Source organism: Corvus brachyrhynchos, unplaced genomic scaffold, assembly GCF_000691975.1.
Source record: "Corvus brachyrhynchos isolate BGI_N302 unplaced genomic scaffold, ASM69197v1 scaffold162, whole genome shotgun sequence".
Taxonomy (NCBI): domain Eukaryota; kingdom Metazoa; phylum Chordata; class Aves; order Passeriformes; family Corvidae; genus Corvus; species Corvus brachyrhynchos.
In genome coordinates this window covers 5,401,027-5,417,972 of record NW_008236696.1, presented here as the reverse complement: position 1 = coordinate 5,417,972, position 16,946 = coordinate 5,401,027, and the positions used below count along the sequence as shown (strand labels likewise).

The 16,946-nt window shown below is 40.8% G+C and overlaps 2 protein-coding genes across 5 annotated transcripts in view; both read right to left on the bottom strand.

The window, feature by feature from the left end:
- The window catches only part of LOC103625195 (cytochrome P450 2J6), an 11,764-nt gene extending 7,586 nt beyond the window's left edge, over positions 1-4,178 (bottom strand). The window contains exons 1-4 of one of the 2 annotated variants that reach the window (XM_017726996.1): positions 3,922-4,178; positions 2,182-2,344; positions 1,679-1,828; positions 565-725 (exon numbers count right to left, since the gene is read on the bottom strand). In XM_017726996.1, the coding sequence (XP_017582485.1) occupies positions 565-725; positions 1,679-1,828; positions 2,182-2,344; positions 3,922-4,092 (645 nt within the window). In that variant the 5' untranslated portion in view covers positions 4,093-4,178. The remainder of the gene's footprint in view (positions 1-564; positions 726-1,678; positions 1,829-2,181; positions 2,345-3,921) is intronic. The other variant, XM_017726995.1, reaches the window with a different exon arrangement.
- LOC108444874 (cytochrome P450 2J2-like) lies at positions 4,115-16,838 on the bottom strand. Of its 3 annotated transcripts, XM_017726998.1 has the most exons (10): positions 15,862-16,838; positions 14,348-14,510; positions 12,715-12,864; positions 12,096-12,256; positions 11,268-11,444; positions 10,370-10,511; positions 8,982-9,115; positions 8,435-8,576; positions 7,032-7,248; positions 4,115-4,184 (listed from the first exon to the last, which is right to left on the bottom strand). In XM_017726998.1, the coding sequence occupies exons 1-9, from the start codon at positions 16,051-16,053 to the stop codon at positions 7,070-7,072; spliced, it is 1,440 nt and encodes a 479-aa protein (XP_017582487.1). In that variant the 5' UTR covers positions 16,054-16,838; the 3' UTR covers positions 4,115-4,184; positions 7,032-7,069. The 3 variants fall into 3 exon arrangements, with proteins under 3 accessions (XP_017582487.1, XP_017582486.1, XP_017582489.1); XM_017726997.1 differs by lacking the exon at positions 4,115-4,184 and having other exon boundaries at positions 6,838-7,248; XM_017727000.1 differs by lacking the exons at positions 4,115-4,184; positions 15,862-16,838 and adding an exon at positions 15,714-15,802 and having other exon boundaries at positions 6,838-7,248.
- Between the last annotated feature and the right edge of the window lie 108 nt (positions 16,839-16,946).

The following is a 16,946-nucleotide window of genomic DNA, read 5'->3' as shown; positions in this document are numbered from 1 at the left end:
CGTTTCATGCCATGTTGCCTTTGCACAAAACAGTTGCTCTACTCCAGTTTCTGTGAGGTTTGCTGGCAGTAGTGAAGGGAGCAGTAAAGAGCATTTACTCTTGACAGTTGTTGACAGCCATGTTATATCATATAATATAACATATCATATTATATCATATATATCATATCATGAAGAAAGCCAGTTTGCCAGACAGAAATTAAGATAAGCCTATTTCGAGCTTTTCAGCTAATTTTACCTACATTTTACTACTAATTTCAGGTATAGTTTCAAACACTGGAGTTGTACAGGTAGCACTTTTGTCAGGAAGTCCTCTGTACCTCTCCCAACCATGGAGCAAATCTTTATGTTTTCATCTCTGTCCCCCAGCCACAGGATGCTATGATGAAGCATAAGCAATTAAAACAGTTTTGAACCAGGCATCTGGACGCACAGTTCTGATGTGCACTCCAGCAATTCCAGGTGCTCTAGTATTTATTTTTGTTACAGAAGTAACAAGCAAGTTTCCTTTTTCACTGTCTATCTATAGAGAGCAAGCAAACAAACAAAACTGATTTTCCTCACAAAAAAGGAGATGCTGTTCAAAAATGCTGCCATGGTGTCAAAGGAGTCAATCAGGCGGTGAAAATTCTCATCATCTCTGGAGAAGCGATGTCCAAGAAGCACAGAAGAAATCACATTTGCGACAGTATGAGCAACAGGTGTAGTGGGGTCCAGAGGTTTTCCTGTAAACACAAGGGACTGCATTCACCATTAGCACTTACTGTTCCTGCTTTTCCCACTGACAGGAGAGCTGATAAAATTTCATACACACATTTCTGACATTAATTAGATTACTGGATGGCAAATTGTAATTTATTGTTAAAGGCCTGACTAAAAAAGTAACTTCAGACATCTAAAAAATACTACTGGTTTAAAAAAGGAAAAACTACTGGTAGGAATGGAATTAATAGTATCAATTATAAAAATACCCAGATTTCATTAAACCTTGGCATCAGCAAATCTCACATTTGGCAATAACCGGGGTACAAAACCAGTCAGATGAGACGTTAAATACATAGATGAGTTGAGAAGAGAACCACCTTCTATTCTTTACTCATACTATTTTACATTAGAATATTTCAGCCCCGTTCTTCAGCAGCACAACCTAAACAAACTCCATCACCTACTGAAGAGCTCACCACAAATTGTGTGAGCTGAGCTTTTTCTACTGCACTTGCCAGAGCAGAGCACAGGGCTGTGCGTCCTTGGCCAAAGATTTGCATATTTTATGCTTTCTTACTCAGGAATAGGAGGTGTTATGACACTGATTTTGTTACTGTTTGCTGTTACTCTCATGCTGTTACCATAAGTAATATAAAACTGACTCAGAAATAATAACACTGATAGGGACTAGTATATATATATAGGTATATTTTATATATGTATATATGTACGTATACACACACTGCTATATGATATCCAGACAGGAGTCTCTCGTTCTGTGTTCATGCTGTGGGATTTCACACTTCTGCAAGTAAGTGTCTCATGCAGGTGGCATGATACAGACTTTTGAGACTCAGCTCTGCACGTACACTTTGAATCCATTTTTGTAATCAAATGGTTCCAAAAGCTACCAGTGCCCCATTCTCCAGCAAAGCCTCCCCCTGCACAGGCTGCCCTGCCCACCCTCACAAACCGTTTGTTTTCTGTAAGTATTCCACCAAGTGAGCAGCCTCCTCTTGCAGTCGGTAGTCCTGATCTTCTTTCCCGACTCCCATTTTCCTCATTGTTGCAAGTCCAAAACGCCTCTGCTGCTTCCAGAGATGACCATTAGAGAACATAACACCTAGTATCATAAGGAATTAATGCTGTCAATACCTTATAAATTATTGGATTAATACAGTTGATACAGCCAAGAAGCTTCTCTTCTAATTTTTTTCAAAATTTTGACAGCAGTCTGGCAACATTCCTCTTTTCTTTCTTCTTGTATTTTAGCCATTTATCTCCTGTATAGAAGTTCTTACATTAACTCTACACTGTCATTATTGTTCTGACAGAATATAGAATAGAACTGTTTCAAAACACTTGTGAAAGTAATAAACTTTTTTCCTGATGTAGTTTAAGGGCCTTGAGTCTCTACATCAATTTTCAGAACTAGGGATAGGACACATTAAAATAATTTCTGAGAATAATGATTACCATTTCCATGTGTCAGAATATGAAGGATTCCGATTAAGGGCCTTCCAGCAACATCTTCAGCATGGGCAGTCAGACCTTCCTTCACTGCTTGAAACCCTTGCAGGACCACTGCAGGAGTGTTTGAAATCCATAAGGTGAAGATATCACCATGAATTTTGGCCATCTGTAGAACAAAGTAGAATCAGAATAACAGGAGTGAGAACTAGTGCTTTTAAATCAAACAAGATGAACCACATCTTCTCACTGGGCAGATGCCCTAAGTGTGACCAACTTTGAGAAGAGAGCATTGTGTGTGTTCTTACATACAATATAGTTTGAAGTCAGGTTTCTAGCTAAAGTCTCATTTATTAAAGATTATGGTATTTCTAAAATGTCAGCCAATATTGCCAAAGTCTCTTATCACATCTTACAATTCAAACTCATTGTAGACGAATTCTTCCATCCTCACCGTTTGCTACAAGACAGCAGTAACTCATTAATTCAATGTGAACCATCTACAGATTCTCCTTTGTGTGTCAAGTGTAGCAAAAGCAGACAAGGAGCTGAGTAATGACGGAATCACCCTCTCCTTTCTAGCTCAACTGTGACAGCCTTGTCTTTACCTGCTGTGCATGCAGGCATCACTAGAAGTGGGCAGGACAGTCCTTCCCCTGGCTGCTGAATCAGGAACTAGAAAAGTAGCAAAATAGGCTGGAAAGAGTGGTGTGTTGCCAAGACATCCCAAGAAATGCAGGACCAGAGGATTACAAAATTTTGCTGCCTGGGAGCAAACAAGAGGGAACACTTATGCACAGTGAGCAAAAATGTATGTGCTTGTGCTTGCACATTTGTGTTTAATTTCATTTTTGTAAGGACCAGTTAATGGCTTTTGAAACCTTGGGATGAGCAATACTACTCTTCAGGTCTGGAATGTCAGAAATAGAAGAAAACACAGCAGACAGGCACTGGCTATTATTTCATGTTATGGAATAATACCACTTTGCCTTGAAATACGAAGCTTGAGAGGACAGAACTGGCAGGACATCGAAGAACCAGGGAAAGGGAAGGTTGAGAACAAAGAGGGAGAGTGAGGTGCTATTACTTACATATTTAAATGTTAAATATTTAATATCAATGCATAAGAACTATAAAACAACAGGATACAAACTTTAGAAGTGCTGCACATTACAACTGGACTTAGAAAAGGGTTTGAGCATACTATGAATTATTTTGGCCACTTAAAAGCTCAGTCTTGCTAAGCAGACTGAAATGTCTTGTGAAAATGACCAAATTCTGACCAAACGGTATGTCAGAAAAAAATTGATTCTAAGACCTTTCAAAAAATCCATTGAATAAGTATATAAAAAGATCATCCTTTCTATACTGGAAGCACACATGCCTTCAGTACCTATTTCATGGGATACTAGAAAATGCCAGTACAACAACAGTCAAAACAGAGATGCAAAAGACTGCACAGAATTAATGAGTCTACTTTAAAATGCATCTTTTTCCTATGTGTAAGACAGGACTGTTATCATCACTATGGTTTTGTTTATATGCACATAAGGTTTTAAATAGATATTTCATAGTAAGTGCAAATTTTCACTCCAAGAAACAGATATTTTAATTATCTCCACCTACTTCCACATTTATGCAATTTACAATAAATCCCTTCCTAGCATTCAAAATAAGACTGTGCTAAACACATTTACTTTTCAGTCAGGTTATGAGTCTTTTAATTAATTTCTGGAAAATACATACTTTTTTAAGATGCTCATGATGAATTTTGAAGTTCATCTGCAACAGATTTCCAAAGAAGGGGTACGGAGTTGGTCCCGGAGGAAATTGTCTTCTCATCCATTGCAATTTCAGAAACTGTACCAACAACAGAGACACCACAGAAAGTACCAGCACCTCACTCACTGTTAACATTTTACTTCTGATTTACACAGCTACGTTGTCTCTCAACAACTGCTGTGTAGACAGAGGAGAGATCCAGTTTATCTTGCTGTTGTGGTACCTCCCTGAAAAGAGAAAAAACTGTTGAAGCTCCTGTGACGCCTTCTTCCCCTCTTCATCACTTTTATTTCCCCATCCCAGAGAATTAGGTGTTCTTATTTTGAAGCATATATGGCATCATTCCATTACATTGCAGCTACACATCTGTCAATCATTGTCTCCTCAAGGGATACAAAATGTAGGTTAATTATACATCTCCTTGTGCCATGACTTCTGCTGTGACAAAAATCTCTGCCCACGGTCCTGGTTTCATAGAAAACCTCTTGCAAGAATGAGAAATAAATAAAATTTCCTGAGGGTTGGCTGCACACCCAAGGACAGTGGGGTTACTGAAAAGTTCAGGCTCATCAGTAGCCATCACATGCACCAACCACGTGCTCTGTTACTTAACTCACCCCATACTGTTGATTCTGGTGTTCTCTGCTATTCCTTTAATATTTTTCCTCACAGTTTATATTGCAAGGTGTTTGGGGGGTGGCTCTACCTTTTAATTTTGTGCCTAGGGCACATAGAGCATAAAAGACTCCAACTGATCATTGGGTAACAGGAGTTTGATGGTACCCAAGTGCCCTCACAGTCCGTGCTCAGCTGCACAGGGAAGTGGGGCTGCATTGTGTCCTTGATCAAGCAGAAAGCAAAATTTCTTCACCCCTCCACCTGCCTCTGGCTAATTCCACTGGATTGCCTGCAGGAGGAACAAAAATGACATACAGCTGCCTCTGAAAACTTCTTTCACAAGTGCTCTCATGCAACTGAGCAACTCCAGCTCTGCAAAGGGTGGCATTTGGACATGGACAACAGAGATTTGGCACTTGCACAGGAATAGCATTATCCTATAATAATAATAGCATCATAGACTCCGCTCATCTGATTTAGCAGCATGTGGCACTCTGGGAAGTCACCTAGATGGCCTTGCTGCTCATGTACCAAACTTACAGAACTGTCACACCAAGAAATAAAAGTTGTGAGGTGTGAAGCGAGTTGGTTTACTCCAGAAGCAGGGCAGAGAAATAACATTTATCCATCTTGCTGGTCAGTGATGGAACTGAGAGCTGGAATCAACCTGAAAAACTGAATTACCCACTTCGGAGACCACTTTTGGGACTTGTAGTTCCTTCACTGGTGTTGCATTTTCTGTATCTCAAACTTCTCCCAACTCTGAGAACTTTTCCAAAGTGTTCCTGGGAAAAGACTCACAGCCCCACAGCTTGCCTGCCCTGCATAGTCCCCTGCACTGGCTGCTCTACTTCTCCTGTCTCTCCAGGGTTACTCTGACTTTTCCACACAGATTAGCCACATTCTCATGATTGCACCTCTTAGCCTAGACATGAACTGTTTGCATGCAGAAACCAGAGATGTTAGAGGAGATACAAATTGCTTTTCTCCTCATACAAGATGGTGCTGGAGGATTGGGAAGACAGAAGCCTGATAAGGTTTTGTAAGCTGTATTTGCCACAGCTTCCATGAATGAGAATTGAATGCCTGGGGAGGCAGGAGTTAGAGCTGGCTGAGCTCAGAAGAACAGAAAGGTATCCCTCTAACCAGTGAATCCTCCTCCTTTCACTCTTGGCAGAAGAGCTGCTGGCCATTCTCTTCTCCACCTTCCATTCAGCCTGTGACTTGATGGATAAACAGAACAATGCCAACTAGCCCTTGAAGCATGCTTGCAATAACAAAGTCTTTTCTTCAAGGAAGGAAAGTGGTAGAGTGACAGTAGCCCTCACTCTAGTGAGAGTTAGTAACCCTCACTCTGACCTTGGTTTTTAAATCTGACTGGGTGGGTAACAAGGCCAGTCTCACAGTGAGAGTGGCTTCTGGCTCTTGCCCTCCACTAGCTCTGCTTGGGCACTGCTCCTGCCAGGTGCACCTTGCACAGCCCTTCCCTCAGTGTGCACTTGGACGCAGAAGGCTCAGCTCAGCTGTCAGAAGGCTGCTTGTGTGCAGCTGCCCTTCTGCTCACAGAAAACTCTCAGCAGCTTTGATTCTCCCACAGCTTTTGGGGAACACTACATCAACGTCTTCTGCCCTGCCCCTCATTGCAGGCACCAGGCTTTGCTGCACAAGACTGCAAAGACTGCAAGCTGCCCCTGGAACTGTGCTTTTGGGCATCAATGAAGAGACATGGCCAACCTAATCTGCTATACATTACTGTCATTATGAACCCTGCTGTGTGAGAGGACCCCTTCTGTCACAGAAATGCCTCTCACATGCACCACAAGAGTGTATGTCCAAAAAAAAAAAAAAAAAAAATCAATTTCCTGGCCAGCCCACTGGTCCGTATCTGTTTCCACCCACTGTGTTTCACCAGTAGTGGGGCTCCCCTCTGCAATTCTCCAGCAGGCAATAGGAGGGGTTTGCCTTTGCTCTTGGCCTGAGTCATGAACCTCACACCCAAATGAAGAACCATCTGCCCATGGCTCTTGGCTAAAGAGACAAAGCTGCTCCATGCAAGCTGAGATGCCCCTCCACAACTCTGTTCCCATGCAGCCATACCTGGGAGCTCCAGCAATCCCCAGAGCCACCACCTCTGGGAACAGCATTCCCATACACCACTCTGGATTTGAGAATGTGTGGGAAGACTCCTCAGAATCTGGCTTTGATGTTCCTGCTCCCTCCAGTAAGATTCTGCTGAGTTTCTAGTAAGACTAGACAGCACAATAATTGTCTATGTTTATTTCATTTGTAACACAGCAGAGAAAAAAAAAGTACAGACACTTTCCAGACATAAGAAAACCAGAGTATTTTTCAGGGCTGGCTTCTCAGACATGTAACACAACAAGGATAGGTTTGCACTGAATTTAAGCTAAAAATTAGAACTATAAAGCTTCACAAATACCAGCACACTACCACACCTGTGTCTGTGCCTCTTAAATATCGAACACAGAGCAACCTAGCGCAGAACTGCACAGAGCTTGTATGGATGGGGTTTCATGGTGCTCCCAAAGATAAAGTCTGTGTTGATTTCCTTAACTCCTTCTGGCACAGTAAACTTGAATTTCTGCAACAGGCTGCAGAAGATGATGAAAAACTCCATCTTAGCCATCACCTCTCCCAGACAAACACGGTGACCTGCAAAGGGTGAAGGGAAAGGGAAGTCAGTCCCCACCAAGGTCTGTAACCAGCACCTGTTTCCCAGCTTTTCACAGGAGCACTGCTCATCAAGGAACAAAGAGCTTTGCTGAATTTGACAGTTTTCTCTCAGATTGAACTGGACTCATAATTGAGATGTCTGCAATCCATCTTTGCAGGAACTGCCCAGATAATAGAAAAACATACCAGGGATGCTTCTCAGTTCATTCTTGCTTCCTAATCTATAGGACTCCCCAGTTTTATGAAAGGGGTTTCAGTCTTTTGATTCTAAATAAAAACAACAAGAAAGCATCTTCAGGTTTCCTCACGGTTTCTACTTACTACAGGCTGACTTATCTTCCCTAATAACAGTGAAAAATCAGAAGACAGAGAACATTCTACACCTGATGAAACATTTTCCTACATAATAGTTTTAGTGAAAACAACTTGTTAAAGAAAAATCTCTTCCCAGTTTATCAATTAACTCTGTCCAGGATATAATTCCCAGAGACAGTGAAAAACTCTGAAATACAGTGGTCAGATCAATTTGGATGTGAGAAACCAATTCCTCTTCTGCCCAGTTTAGACCAGAAACTTGAGCCTGACATTTTCACATCTCAGCTGATGGCTCTGACAGCCAGGCTATTCCCTTCTGGCATGATCCCCAAGACCTTTTGTTTGTTTAAGCTTCTACAAACTCACACACTGGTGAAACAGTGATTCCAGAAGCTCCATAGGAAAGACATAGCCTTCTGGATGTATTTGATCCAGCTTCTGGATCTTCCATTCATCTCTCTGTGCTGATAAATACTGAATTTTTAATACAAAATAAATCAGCTCCAGCACAGCAGCCTGTCATAGAATATCCACTGTAATACACTAACCTGGCATATGCAGAGGAGGACCAAGGGCAACAGTGCAAGGACTCGAGTCCCCAAGCGATTGGGAATTCTGGGACCTTACTCCTTTTATTTTCTCTGCATTTTCATAAAAATCTAAGATCAAGTGTTTATACAATTACCAAACAACTTATTTTTGCAGTCAAATGTTTTTCTGGGCTGGGAAAACCATGTGCTCCTGCAGTTTGGGGTTATTATTAGTTTGGGGTTACACTCCCCTTTGCGTTCTCCACAAAGAAATAACAGATCTTCATCTAACCAATACACCTGGTTCTCAGTACACTCACCTGCTGAGAAGGCTAAGAAGGCCTCTCGAGTCACAAAATTTCCATCCTTGTCCAAGAAATGGCCAGGGTTGAACTGGTGAGGGGTCTCCCAATAGGCAGGGTCAAAAAGAGTAGAGTCTATATTTGCCATAATTAGAGTGCCCTGAAAGGAAGATGCAGTTGGCACAGTTCTGTCCCTCACACATCAAGAAAAAGACACAAACAGATTCCAGTTATAATTGTGCACATGGAGAGGCAGCAGCAATGAAAGGTTACATAATTAGGGGAAAAAAAGAATCTCAAGGGTTCTGAGGGGTTTTTTTCTCAAAAAATAAATAAGCAAAGAAACTTCAGTATTTTGGGTTCAGGGATTTTCCTGCTGTATTCCTTCATGTCTCTTTTTCCAGTCTGTTAGCAACTGCCACAGAATGTGTGGTCTGCAGTTCTTTAGCACCTTATCCTAAATCTAGTGAAATGATCTTCCTGTCCTGAGCTGGAGGGGAATGGATTTATTGGTAAACCTTTACTCGTGGCCAAAGACCACATTAGAATAGAAGGATTTCTGTACCTTTGGAACATGATACCCCAAAACAGTGGTATCCTTCACAGCTTCTCTAGGAATTGTGATCAGAACAATGCTGCTGATTTTTTTTATGAGATGGGAGGGAAGCAGAACAGCATCCAGCTCTTCCTGGACTTTCTCTAAAATTACAGATTTAAGAACACTGTTTTGCATGCAACAGAGCTTTCATTTCTTTTTTGGAGTATAGTAGTGATAGAGAAAAACTACAATATAAAAATAATTTATACTTACCATATCCTAAAGTGTAAGCACATTTATACAACCAGCTAGTTATGATTTTACTACACTCTGTTTCCTAGTTGATAGGTTCTATGTTCAGACCCTCTTTCCACAAGCCCAACAGATTTATGGAGCATTATATTTAAAGGAGGGAGAGAAAACTAAATATAAAAAGATCATCTTATTAAGAGATCAATTCAGTTAAGCTGTTGATTTTACTCCAGGTAAATACAGACTGACAGCACACTAATGAGGATGTTGCAAGCAAGCCATCACATCAAGCTGATATCTATGTAATGCTGAGAACTGAGACAGGATCATATTACTGAACCATCACCATGTGTGAACCAAGCTTCAGTAACTAACACACCTTATACAGTCTCAGATGGTTTGGGCTCAGATTTTATACTTAAAATTCAGGCTAGAAAGATAAAAAGAGGTTTTTTTCTTTAAAATTTGTCAGAGTTTGAAATGCATGTGTGTGCACAGGGCTCTGTTCTTCCAGGATTCTAGCACCTCAAGCATAAGAAGAATTTCTAGGCCTCAGCCTGAGAGTCAAGAACATGTACTTGGCTAAGTAATTCATCACCTCTGAAAACCCTCTACCAAATCATCCAAAAACTTTAAACTAGTGCACTACTATGCTCTTGTCCAGAATTTCTAAGTCATCTTTTTGTCTTCCCATTATTGTCTTCCTTTTTTGTTTAACACTCCCGTATATTAGAATAAATATATCTATTTTACAGAAATACAACTGATGTCTCAGTTAATGAATTCAAATAATATAACCTTATTACACATTCTGGATACCAGAAGAGCATCACTTTTTCCCTAACCCAAACTCTTATTTCACCTCATGTGTTTTCAGCCTGACTGTATCCTCCATTATATGCTTAAAATACTGAAACAATCTGACAAAAATCAACAAGACCCAATACAGCACCAGAAGCTGAATATCCTGGAATTATTTTTAAATCTTTGTCTGAAATTTTTTTTACAGCACTGGCTTATTAAAAGCAAAGCTCAAAAATTATCTGAAAGAAAAACAAAGCTTAATCTTAAAAAAATGCTTGATCTTAGCCAAAAAAAGGGGGAAAAGTATAACAGAAAATTGTTCTACTTGAATCACACCTGTGTTTGTGTCTACAACTCACCTTGGATGTCAGGATAAATCAACATATAGAGCAGAGCCCAGCGCAGAGTGGTGGCTGTGGTCTCTGAGCCACCCAGGAAAAGGTCAAACACAGACTGCACCATGTTGTCTTCATCAAATGTAGAATTGGGGACATTTTTAGTCTACAAGCATCAATGAGAAAGGTAACATGGGGTATAGCTGCGTAACAGCACTGAGACAGACAGTGATCATTGCATCTAAAGGAACAATATTTCTAAAGGACAGAGAAAATACAGGTACTTGAGCAGAACACAGATATAGGCAAAGACTTTACTCAAATGAATACCCTGATATTGTTGCATTACAGGTGCTGTTAAATGTCAGGTGTATAAGCCCTGTTATGCTGCCTTCTAAAGTGGCATGTTGACTTCTCTTAACTTCCACAGCAGAAAAACATATTTCAAGGTAGTTTTATCCCACCCTTGCCACTCTCAGCACATTTGCTGATTTCATCAATCTATCTGATATATAATGTTATCCTTTTAAAGATCTATGCTTTTTACAGAGCAGAGACTGCCAACATTTTAAGATTGTCATGATACTCATACAGCACTACAAAGCCAAAAATAATACAATAAGGCAAAAAGAATCAGAATTAGACAGCCATCAAAATACCTGCACCTTTTCAAGGTCCTCCCTACTACCCAGCCCTCACTAAGGGTCCACAGTATGATAACAAACCAATGTAAATAATGTGTACTTCTGGAACAAGTTATTGAACTAACTGTTCAAAGTTCATATTTTGAGTTTGACAGCAGAGTTTTTAAGCTGCACTTGCAGAGCTCTGCAGTAATGTTATTGTGGACAGACAACTGCAGGGAAGGGGCAGGAAACACGTTAAGTTTGGATCTGTGTCATGTACAGCATTAATTACTCACTTTCTCTAGCTCCTTCAAGTAAAAGTCAATGAAATCTTCTGGTTCATCTATTCTGCCTTTTTCTCTGTGGCTTTTGATTTCCTGCCTTACAAAGGAACGCACAAAATCCCAGGAAAGTTTTGTTTTATGTAGAGGTCCTGGGAGGCACATCGCAGCCCACGGGAACGTTTCACATATCTGGGGAGCAAGAATTCAGCACAGAGGCAGTAAGTTACACTGTAGAGAAGCCTTGTGATAGAGATAAAGCACGGACATTTTTAGTGCTGAATTGCTGAATTAATTTCTGTAGGAAATATCCTGTGGCATCAAAAAAGAAGTGTTGAGTACATGTTGAGCACATAAACACACATTAAAACCACAAATTAAAGACAGCACACTTTCCACCCTGGATTTTTTGCCATCCTTACTGCAAAACTCCATTTATAGTTGCCCTGTTAATTCACCAACAAAATAATCTGCTTTTAAAATATAAATCTAATGTTAATAAACATTTATACCTATTACATTAGCACACAGAAAAAAAAAAAAAATCATTCTCTTTCATTCTCACCCTGGGTATCATCTTTTCATCTTAACAATACTGGTGCTTCCATTACAGAAAAGGTCAGTAATCCAAGTATTTTAATAAAGATTATTAATACCATATTCATAATTGAATTATGTCAAAGCCAAAGCACTGCAAGTCCACTTCATATTCACAGTCAGAATATTTATCACTATTCAATAATGCAATAACTGTAATAATACACATACTGATATAATTATATTACAATAAATAATGTGCTCAATAATCAAATACGTTGCATATTAAGTAAGTAATATTCTCACATAATAAAACTGGCTGTTCCCAAAAGCCACTATACAATTGAAGGCTTCAATCAGCTGGCGGAAGGTTTTATCCTCTAGGGAGAAACGATGTCCAAAAACCACAGCACAAATCACATTAGAGACAGCGTGGACAATGGGGAAGGAAGGGTCAATAGCTTCTCCTGCAGACAGAGAGAAACATTCATCTCCAAAGCACTTCCTTCACACCTCCTTTGCTATTTGGGAAAACAAGATTACAATGACATTTTATAATAGGTGCCCTCTATGATATTTATACTGTTACACAGAAACACCCAAAATGCACTAGGAAATGTAACAAAAGAGAAACCTCACTCAAAAATGAGGACAGGAAGACCTCAAATCTTTAACTACTGGCCCTGGTTTTTTGTTTTCTTTCCTTTTTGCTTTTTCTCTTTTTTTTTTTTTTTTAATTAATCTCAGTCTTGGTGTTGATCCTAAAATACAAATTGCTGAGGTCCAACTGCACAGTTTTGCTTGCACTGCAAATCCAAGGAGTGCTCCAAATCCATTCTACTCTGTAACAAAAGTAGTCTTTACCCTTAGAGTCGAGCAGACTCTGTATTGTGTCAGCCCACCGAGCACTGTGGCCATGCCATACCTGCTTTATCTCTGAAGAACTCGACCAGGTAACGGGCCTCAGTTTGTATCCCACGCTCCATTCCTTTATTCCCCATTCCCAGTTTTCGGAGAGTTCCAATTCCAAAATGTCTCTGTTGTTTCCAGATGAGACCATTTGAGACCAAGATACCTTTAGCCATCAAGCATGAATTTTATGTCATATTAATGTTCATACAATTGTAAATGATAAACACAGTAAGAGTCATTTTCTCATCCTGCTGTCACTCAAAGAGGAGAGACACATCATGGCAGTGTTCTTTGAATTGAATGTTGCTAGAGGCAGAGAAAACACCTTGGTTAAGATATTCCCACCCCTGCAAAAAACCCACTTGGATCTTTGGACTCACACACCTGCCTTCCAGCCCTAGTCCTATTCTTTCTGAAGCATCTGTCTCTAGCCTTTGGGGGATCCTGTTCTACCAGGCTCTTTACACCCAATATCGAGTTCTCATCCTGGAAAGGTCCCTCCTGGGGAGACAACAGAGCCAGGGCAAAAACCACCCAGCCAAAACAAGAGAAGGAAAAACAGGCTTTAGCCAATCTGCAAACAGCTTCTTAGGACTCGAGTTCCTGTGGGACAGAAAGAAATTCCAGGCTGCTCTGCTGTGAGTCTGTGTTCTAGCAGAAACCACCCAACACGAATCATTTAATCTGCCTGGTGAGGAAGTTTCCTCCACCAGTCTAGCCCGCACGTCCCCTGGAAAAGCCAGCTTGCTCCCCAAAACAGCTGCTTCATTACAGACTGGGATAATTCTCCCCTATTCCTTCTGCTGTCCTGGGAACCAGGGACAGGCAGGTGGCATTCGTGTTGCAGAGTCACAAACTTGCAGCTGAGCTGCAGCTGTTTGTTAAAGCCATCTCTGCTACACATTGCGAGTTTTAGGGCACTTGTCACAACCCAGCTACTTTTCTCCACAGCACCCAGATAAAAAGTGGCAATACAGATCCTTCCAAATGGGCTGAAATGGCCCCAGACTTAATCATCTCTACACCTTAAAGTGGTTTTTCCCTACTTACATTAGCTAGTATCACAAATTAAAGCTTTCCAGACTGTAGTTCATGTGAAACAAATCCTGAGGATAGAGGCATCTACTGTATATTCTCTGGATTAGAGGCTGCTGGAAAAAAGTTATTTCTGTTTTAAACACAGCACTGTCTTTAGTCTCCACCCACTGTGATTCAGCAGTCTGTGATAGCACAATATGAAGCTCTGAACATGAATATGTTGCATCCACAATCTGGCTAATAAATTTAAAGCTCCAGTGTTTGTCCAAAGTTCTGTATATGCTTTCCTTACAGTAACCTTTGCTGTAAACAAGCAACTGGAGCATAAGGATTTACTTTAGTCTCAGCTTGCAGAGGAGGCTGCGAGCTCCAGATTATTTCAAATGAGGACATGCTGACAGCACTAAGAATGGACAAACAAGACTGTGCTGCTCTGATAAGATTCTGAAATACATATGTGACTTCACTTAGGGTGAAGCTACAGAATTATATGATTCACCTTGAACAGACAGAAAAAGTCAGTTGGCAACTAAGGGCTTTTCAGTAAGAAAAACATGAAAGGAAACAAAGTCAAGGATTAAGTCCTTCCACAGACACGAACATCTTACCCTTTCCACTTGCCATTTTATTGAAAACATAGGTCTGTAGTCGCCCCGAAACATCCTCTGAGTTGGTGGTGAGACCTTTCTTCACAGCTTGGAACCCATAGAGCACCACCATAGGTCTGTGACCCAACCACAGGGTGCAGATGTTGCCATAGGTTTTTGCCAGCTGCAGGTAAGATCAATGCCAAAAAAATACCCATGGGAGAAACATCAACAAACACACACACAATGGGCTGCTCTCTTCCAGCTCAGGGGTTCAGGAGGTGGAAAGGGACAGTGGCTGTGTTTTGTGGTGAGGGTGCTTTCCACAGGAAGGGTCTGGGCTCTCTCTGGGAACACACTACCCACAGAAATGTCAGCAATGAAAGAGCAAATGGTCCCTTCCTAACACTTGCCCTGGGTTACCTTTGAGATACCAATAGTAAGGTAAATGCCCTTGAGTGTTTATGGATGTGTACAAGGTTTCGTGGGAAATTTCACCTGCCCATTCTTGGTTACATTTTTCAACTCCGTATTTCATTCCCTCAGAAAAAAAACAGCATTTCTTGAAATTACAAATTCCAGGTGTAACTCTCCTTCTAGTACTGCACATTTCAATGGCAGGAACTCTTCCCATCTTATACTGAAGTACTGTCAACTGAGGCATCTTAAGCATAGATCCCATCTCTGGGTAGTGATGGGGACTGCTCTCCGGCAATGTTGTTGGTGTCCTGCAAGGACAAAGTCCCTGACTCTAGATGAAGAACCAGTACAGCTCTTTCCTCTCACAGTGATTAACATGTACCCATCAGAAAATTTTAGCATCATAGTCTTTTAAGTTCCCTTCAGCTGCAGCCAGGTACCCTCTGACCTGCAGGCTGTACTTAGCACAGAAGGAAAGGTAGCAATTTGAAAAATATTTTAACACATTGGGTTCTTTTGTGACATTTTGGCTCGGTGGAGGATGGTGAAAACTGCAAGACTCTGTATTAACAGACTGAGCATGGACCTAATTCTTCCCATCAAATCTTTCCTTTCCCCATCATTGCGGATAAACTAAGGATGTCAAAGAGCACATCCCAGACTGGACTTCAGAGAAACAACAGATCAAAGGATTTGGCTGCATATGGGATACAATATTGTTTCTGCCCCATGACAGAAGCAGAAGATATCCTGGTGTGCTTTTTGCATCTTCTGAATTCAAGACACCTTGTTTTAAAAGATTTTCAATATAAGCCTGTCATGGGAAATCTGAGAATCACTTTCTTCTTTCAAGGCCAAAGATTCCCTTAAAAATAGAAGTATTTTCTGAGGCAAAATTACTAACTTCAGGTCTGTTTAAGTTGCACACATATCAGCTATATGAATTAGACTGTCTGCAAGTTCTTACCTTAACTTGTTTAGGCACTTCACTTCCACAATTCAACTTCTCTCAGGTTTGAGTTCTCCCTGTTACCACATCAGCCTATCAACAACCATCACCATTTTTTCCAGGTTTTGCCTCAATAGCTCTTTAGTTCACATCTGCAAATACATACCTTTTCCAGGCTCCCATGATCAGCTCTAAATTTTATCCACCAGAAGCTTCCAATGATGGGAAATGGGGTCGGTCCAGGAGGAAATCCACGACTCTTCCATTGCAGATTCAGGAACTGCGCACTCAGAAGAAACAAAACCAAGGATATGAGAATTACACTTATCATCGTTTCACACCTCCAAACTCGTATCATAAAACTGCTATGAATGTCTGTTGAAATGACTCTGTATTGTTCTTCTTAACTCTTCCCTGTCACATTGAAGATTTCTGAATTTTCACCTCCCTCTTTCCTACCACTCTTCCCGATACAAGAAAATGAGGAGTATTTCCATTCTTAAGTGTTATTTAATACATCACTATGCTGCAATATGCTAATAGACACCATTATTTTAAGATCCAGCAGAGGCTGGATCAGAGAAGGTGGGAACCTCAGCCAGAAACATCCCTTTGAGCAATCAGTTTGATGGAAGGTGTCATTCAAAATACTGACTACATGCATGCCAAGAGCTTAGGTACAAAGCTACAGCTGTCAGATGAGGGCAGAAACACTCATCAGGTAGCATTCTTAGGGCAGAGGTAAAAGGAAGTAGCCAGCAGCTTTGTACAACAGTGGGTGCAGATGCAGACTTGGGAACCAAGATCAATGAACAGTTGTAATTTGAGTTTTCACAGCAAACAATACAGATGAACTGCAAATAGCACAGTGAAGAATCAAACATAACTAGTGCCGTTGGCAAAAAGTGTAACAGACCTCACATCAAACTCCATTTTGGGGCTGAGTTCTTGTTCCCTATTAGGCCTCATGAATTAGTTCCTGCCTTACCTCAGTAGCAGGAGTCCTGCTCAGCAGAATTAATTCCAGAGCCTGTAATATTTCGCTTTATTTTTAATTCACAGCACCTGAAGCAGGACATGCAAAGACCTCCTCAACACAAAACAAACAAACAAACAAACATCCCTACAAACAGGAGCAGTTCTTAGAAGATTTCTAGAGTGCAGCCAGCAGAAGAATAAGCTGTTCGGGATGTTGGTACCAAGCTGCCTTTAGAAGAACAGCAGACCTTATGGGGATGGAGCTGCACAGTG

Excerpts from the sequence above, each read along its gene's own strand:
- LOC108444874 (XM_017726998.1), bottom strand. The coding sequence starts at position 16,053 with ATGATACGAGTTTGGAGGTGTGAAACGATGATAAGTGTAATTCTCATA. Across the intron at positions 11,445-12,095 it reads GGAACAGCCAGTTTTATTAT|ATATGTGAAACGTTCCCGTG; the intron begins GTGAGAATATTA and ends CTTGCTCCCCAG. Across the intron at positions 7,249-8,434 it reads CTTCTTAGCCTTCTCAGCAG|GTCACCGTGTTTGTCTGGGA; the intron begins GTGAGTGTACTG and ends CACCCTTTGCAG.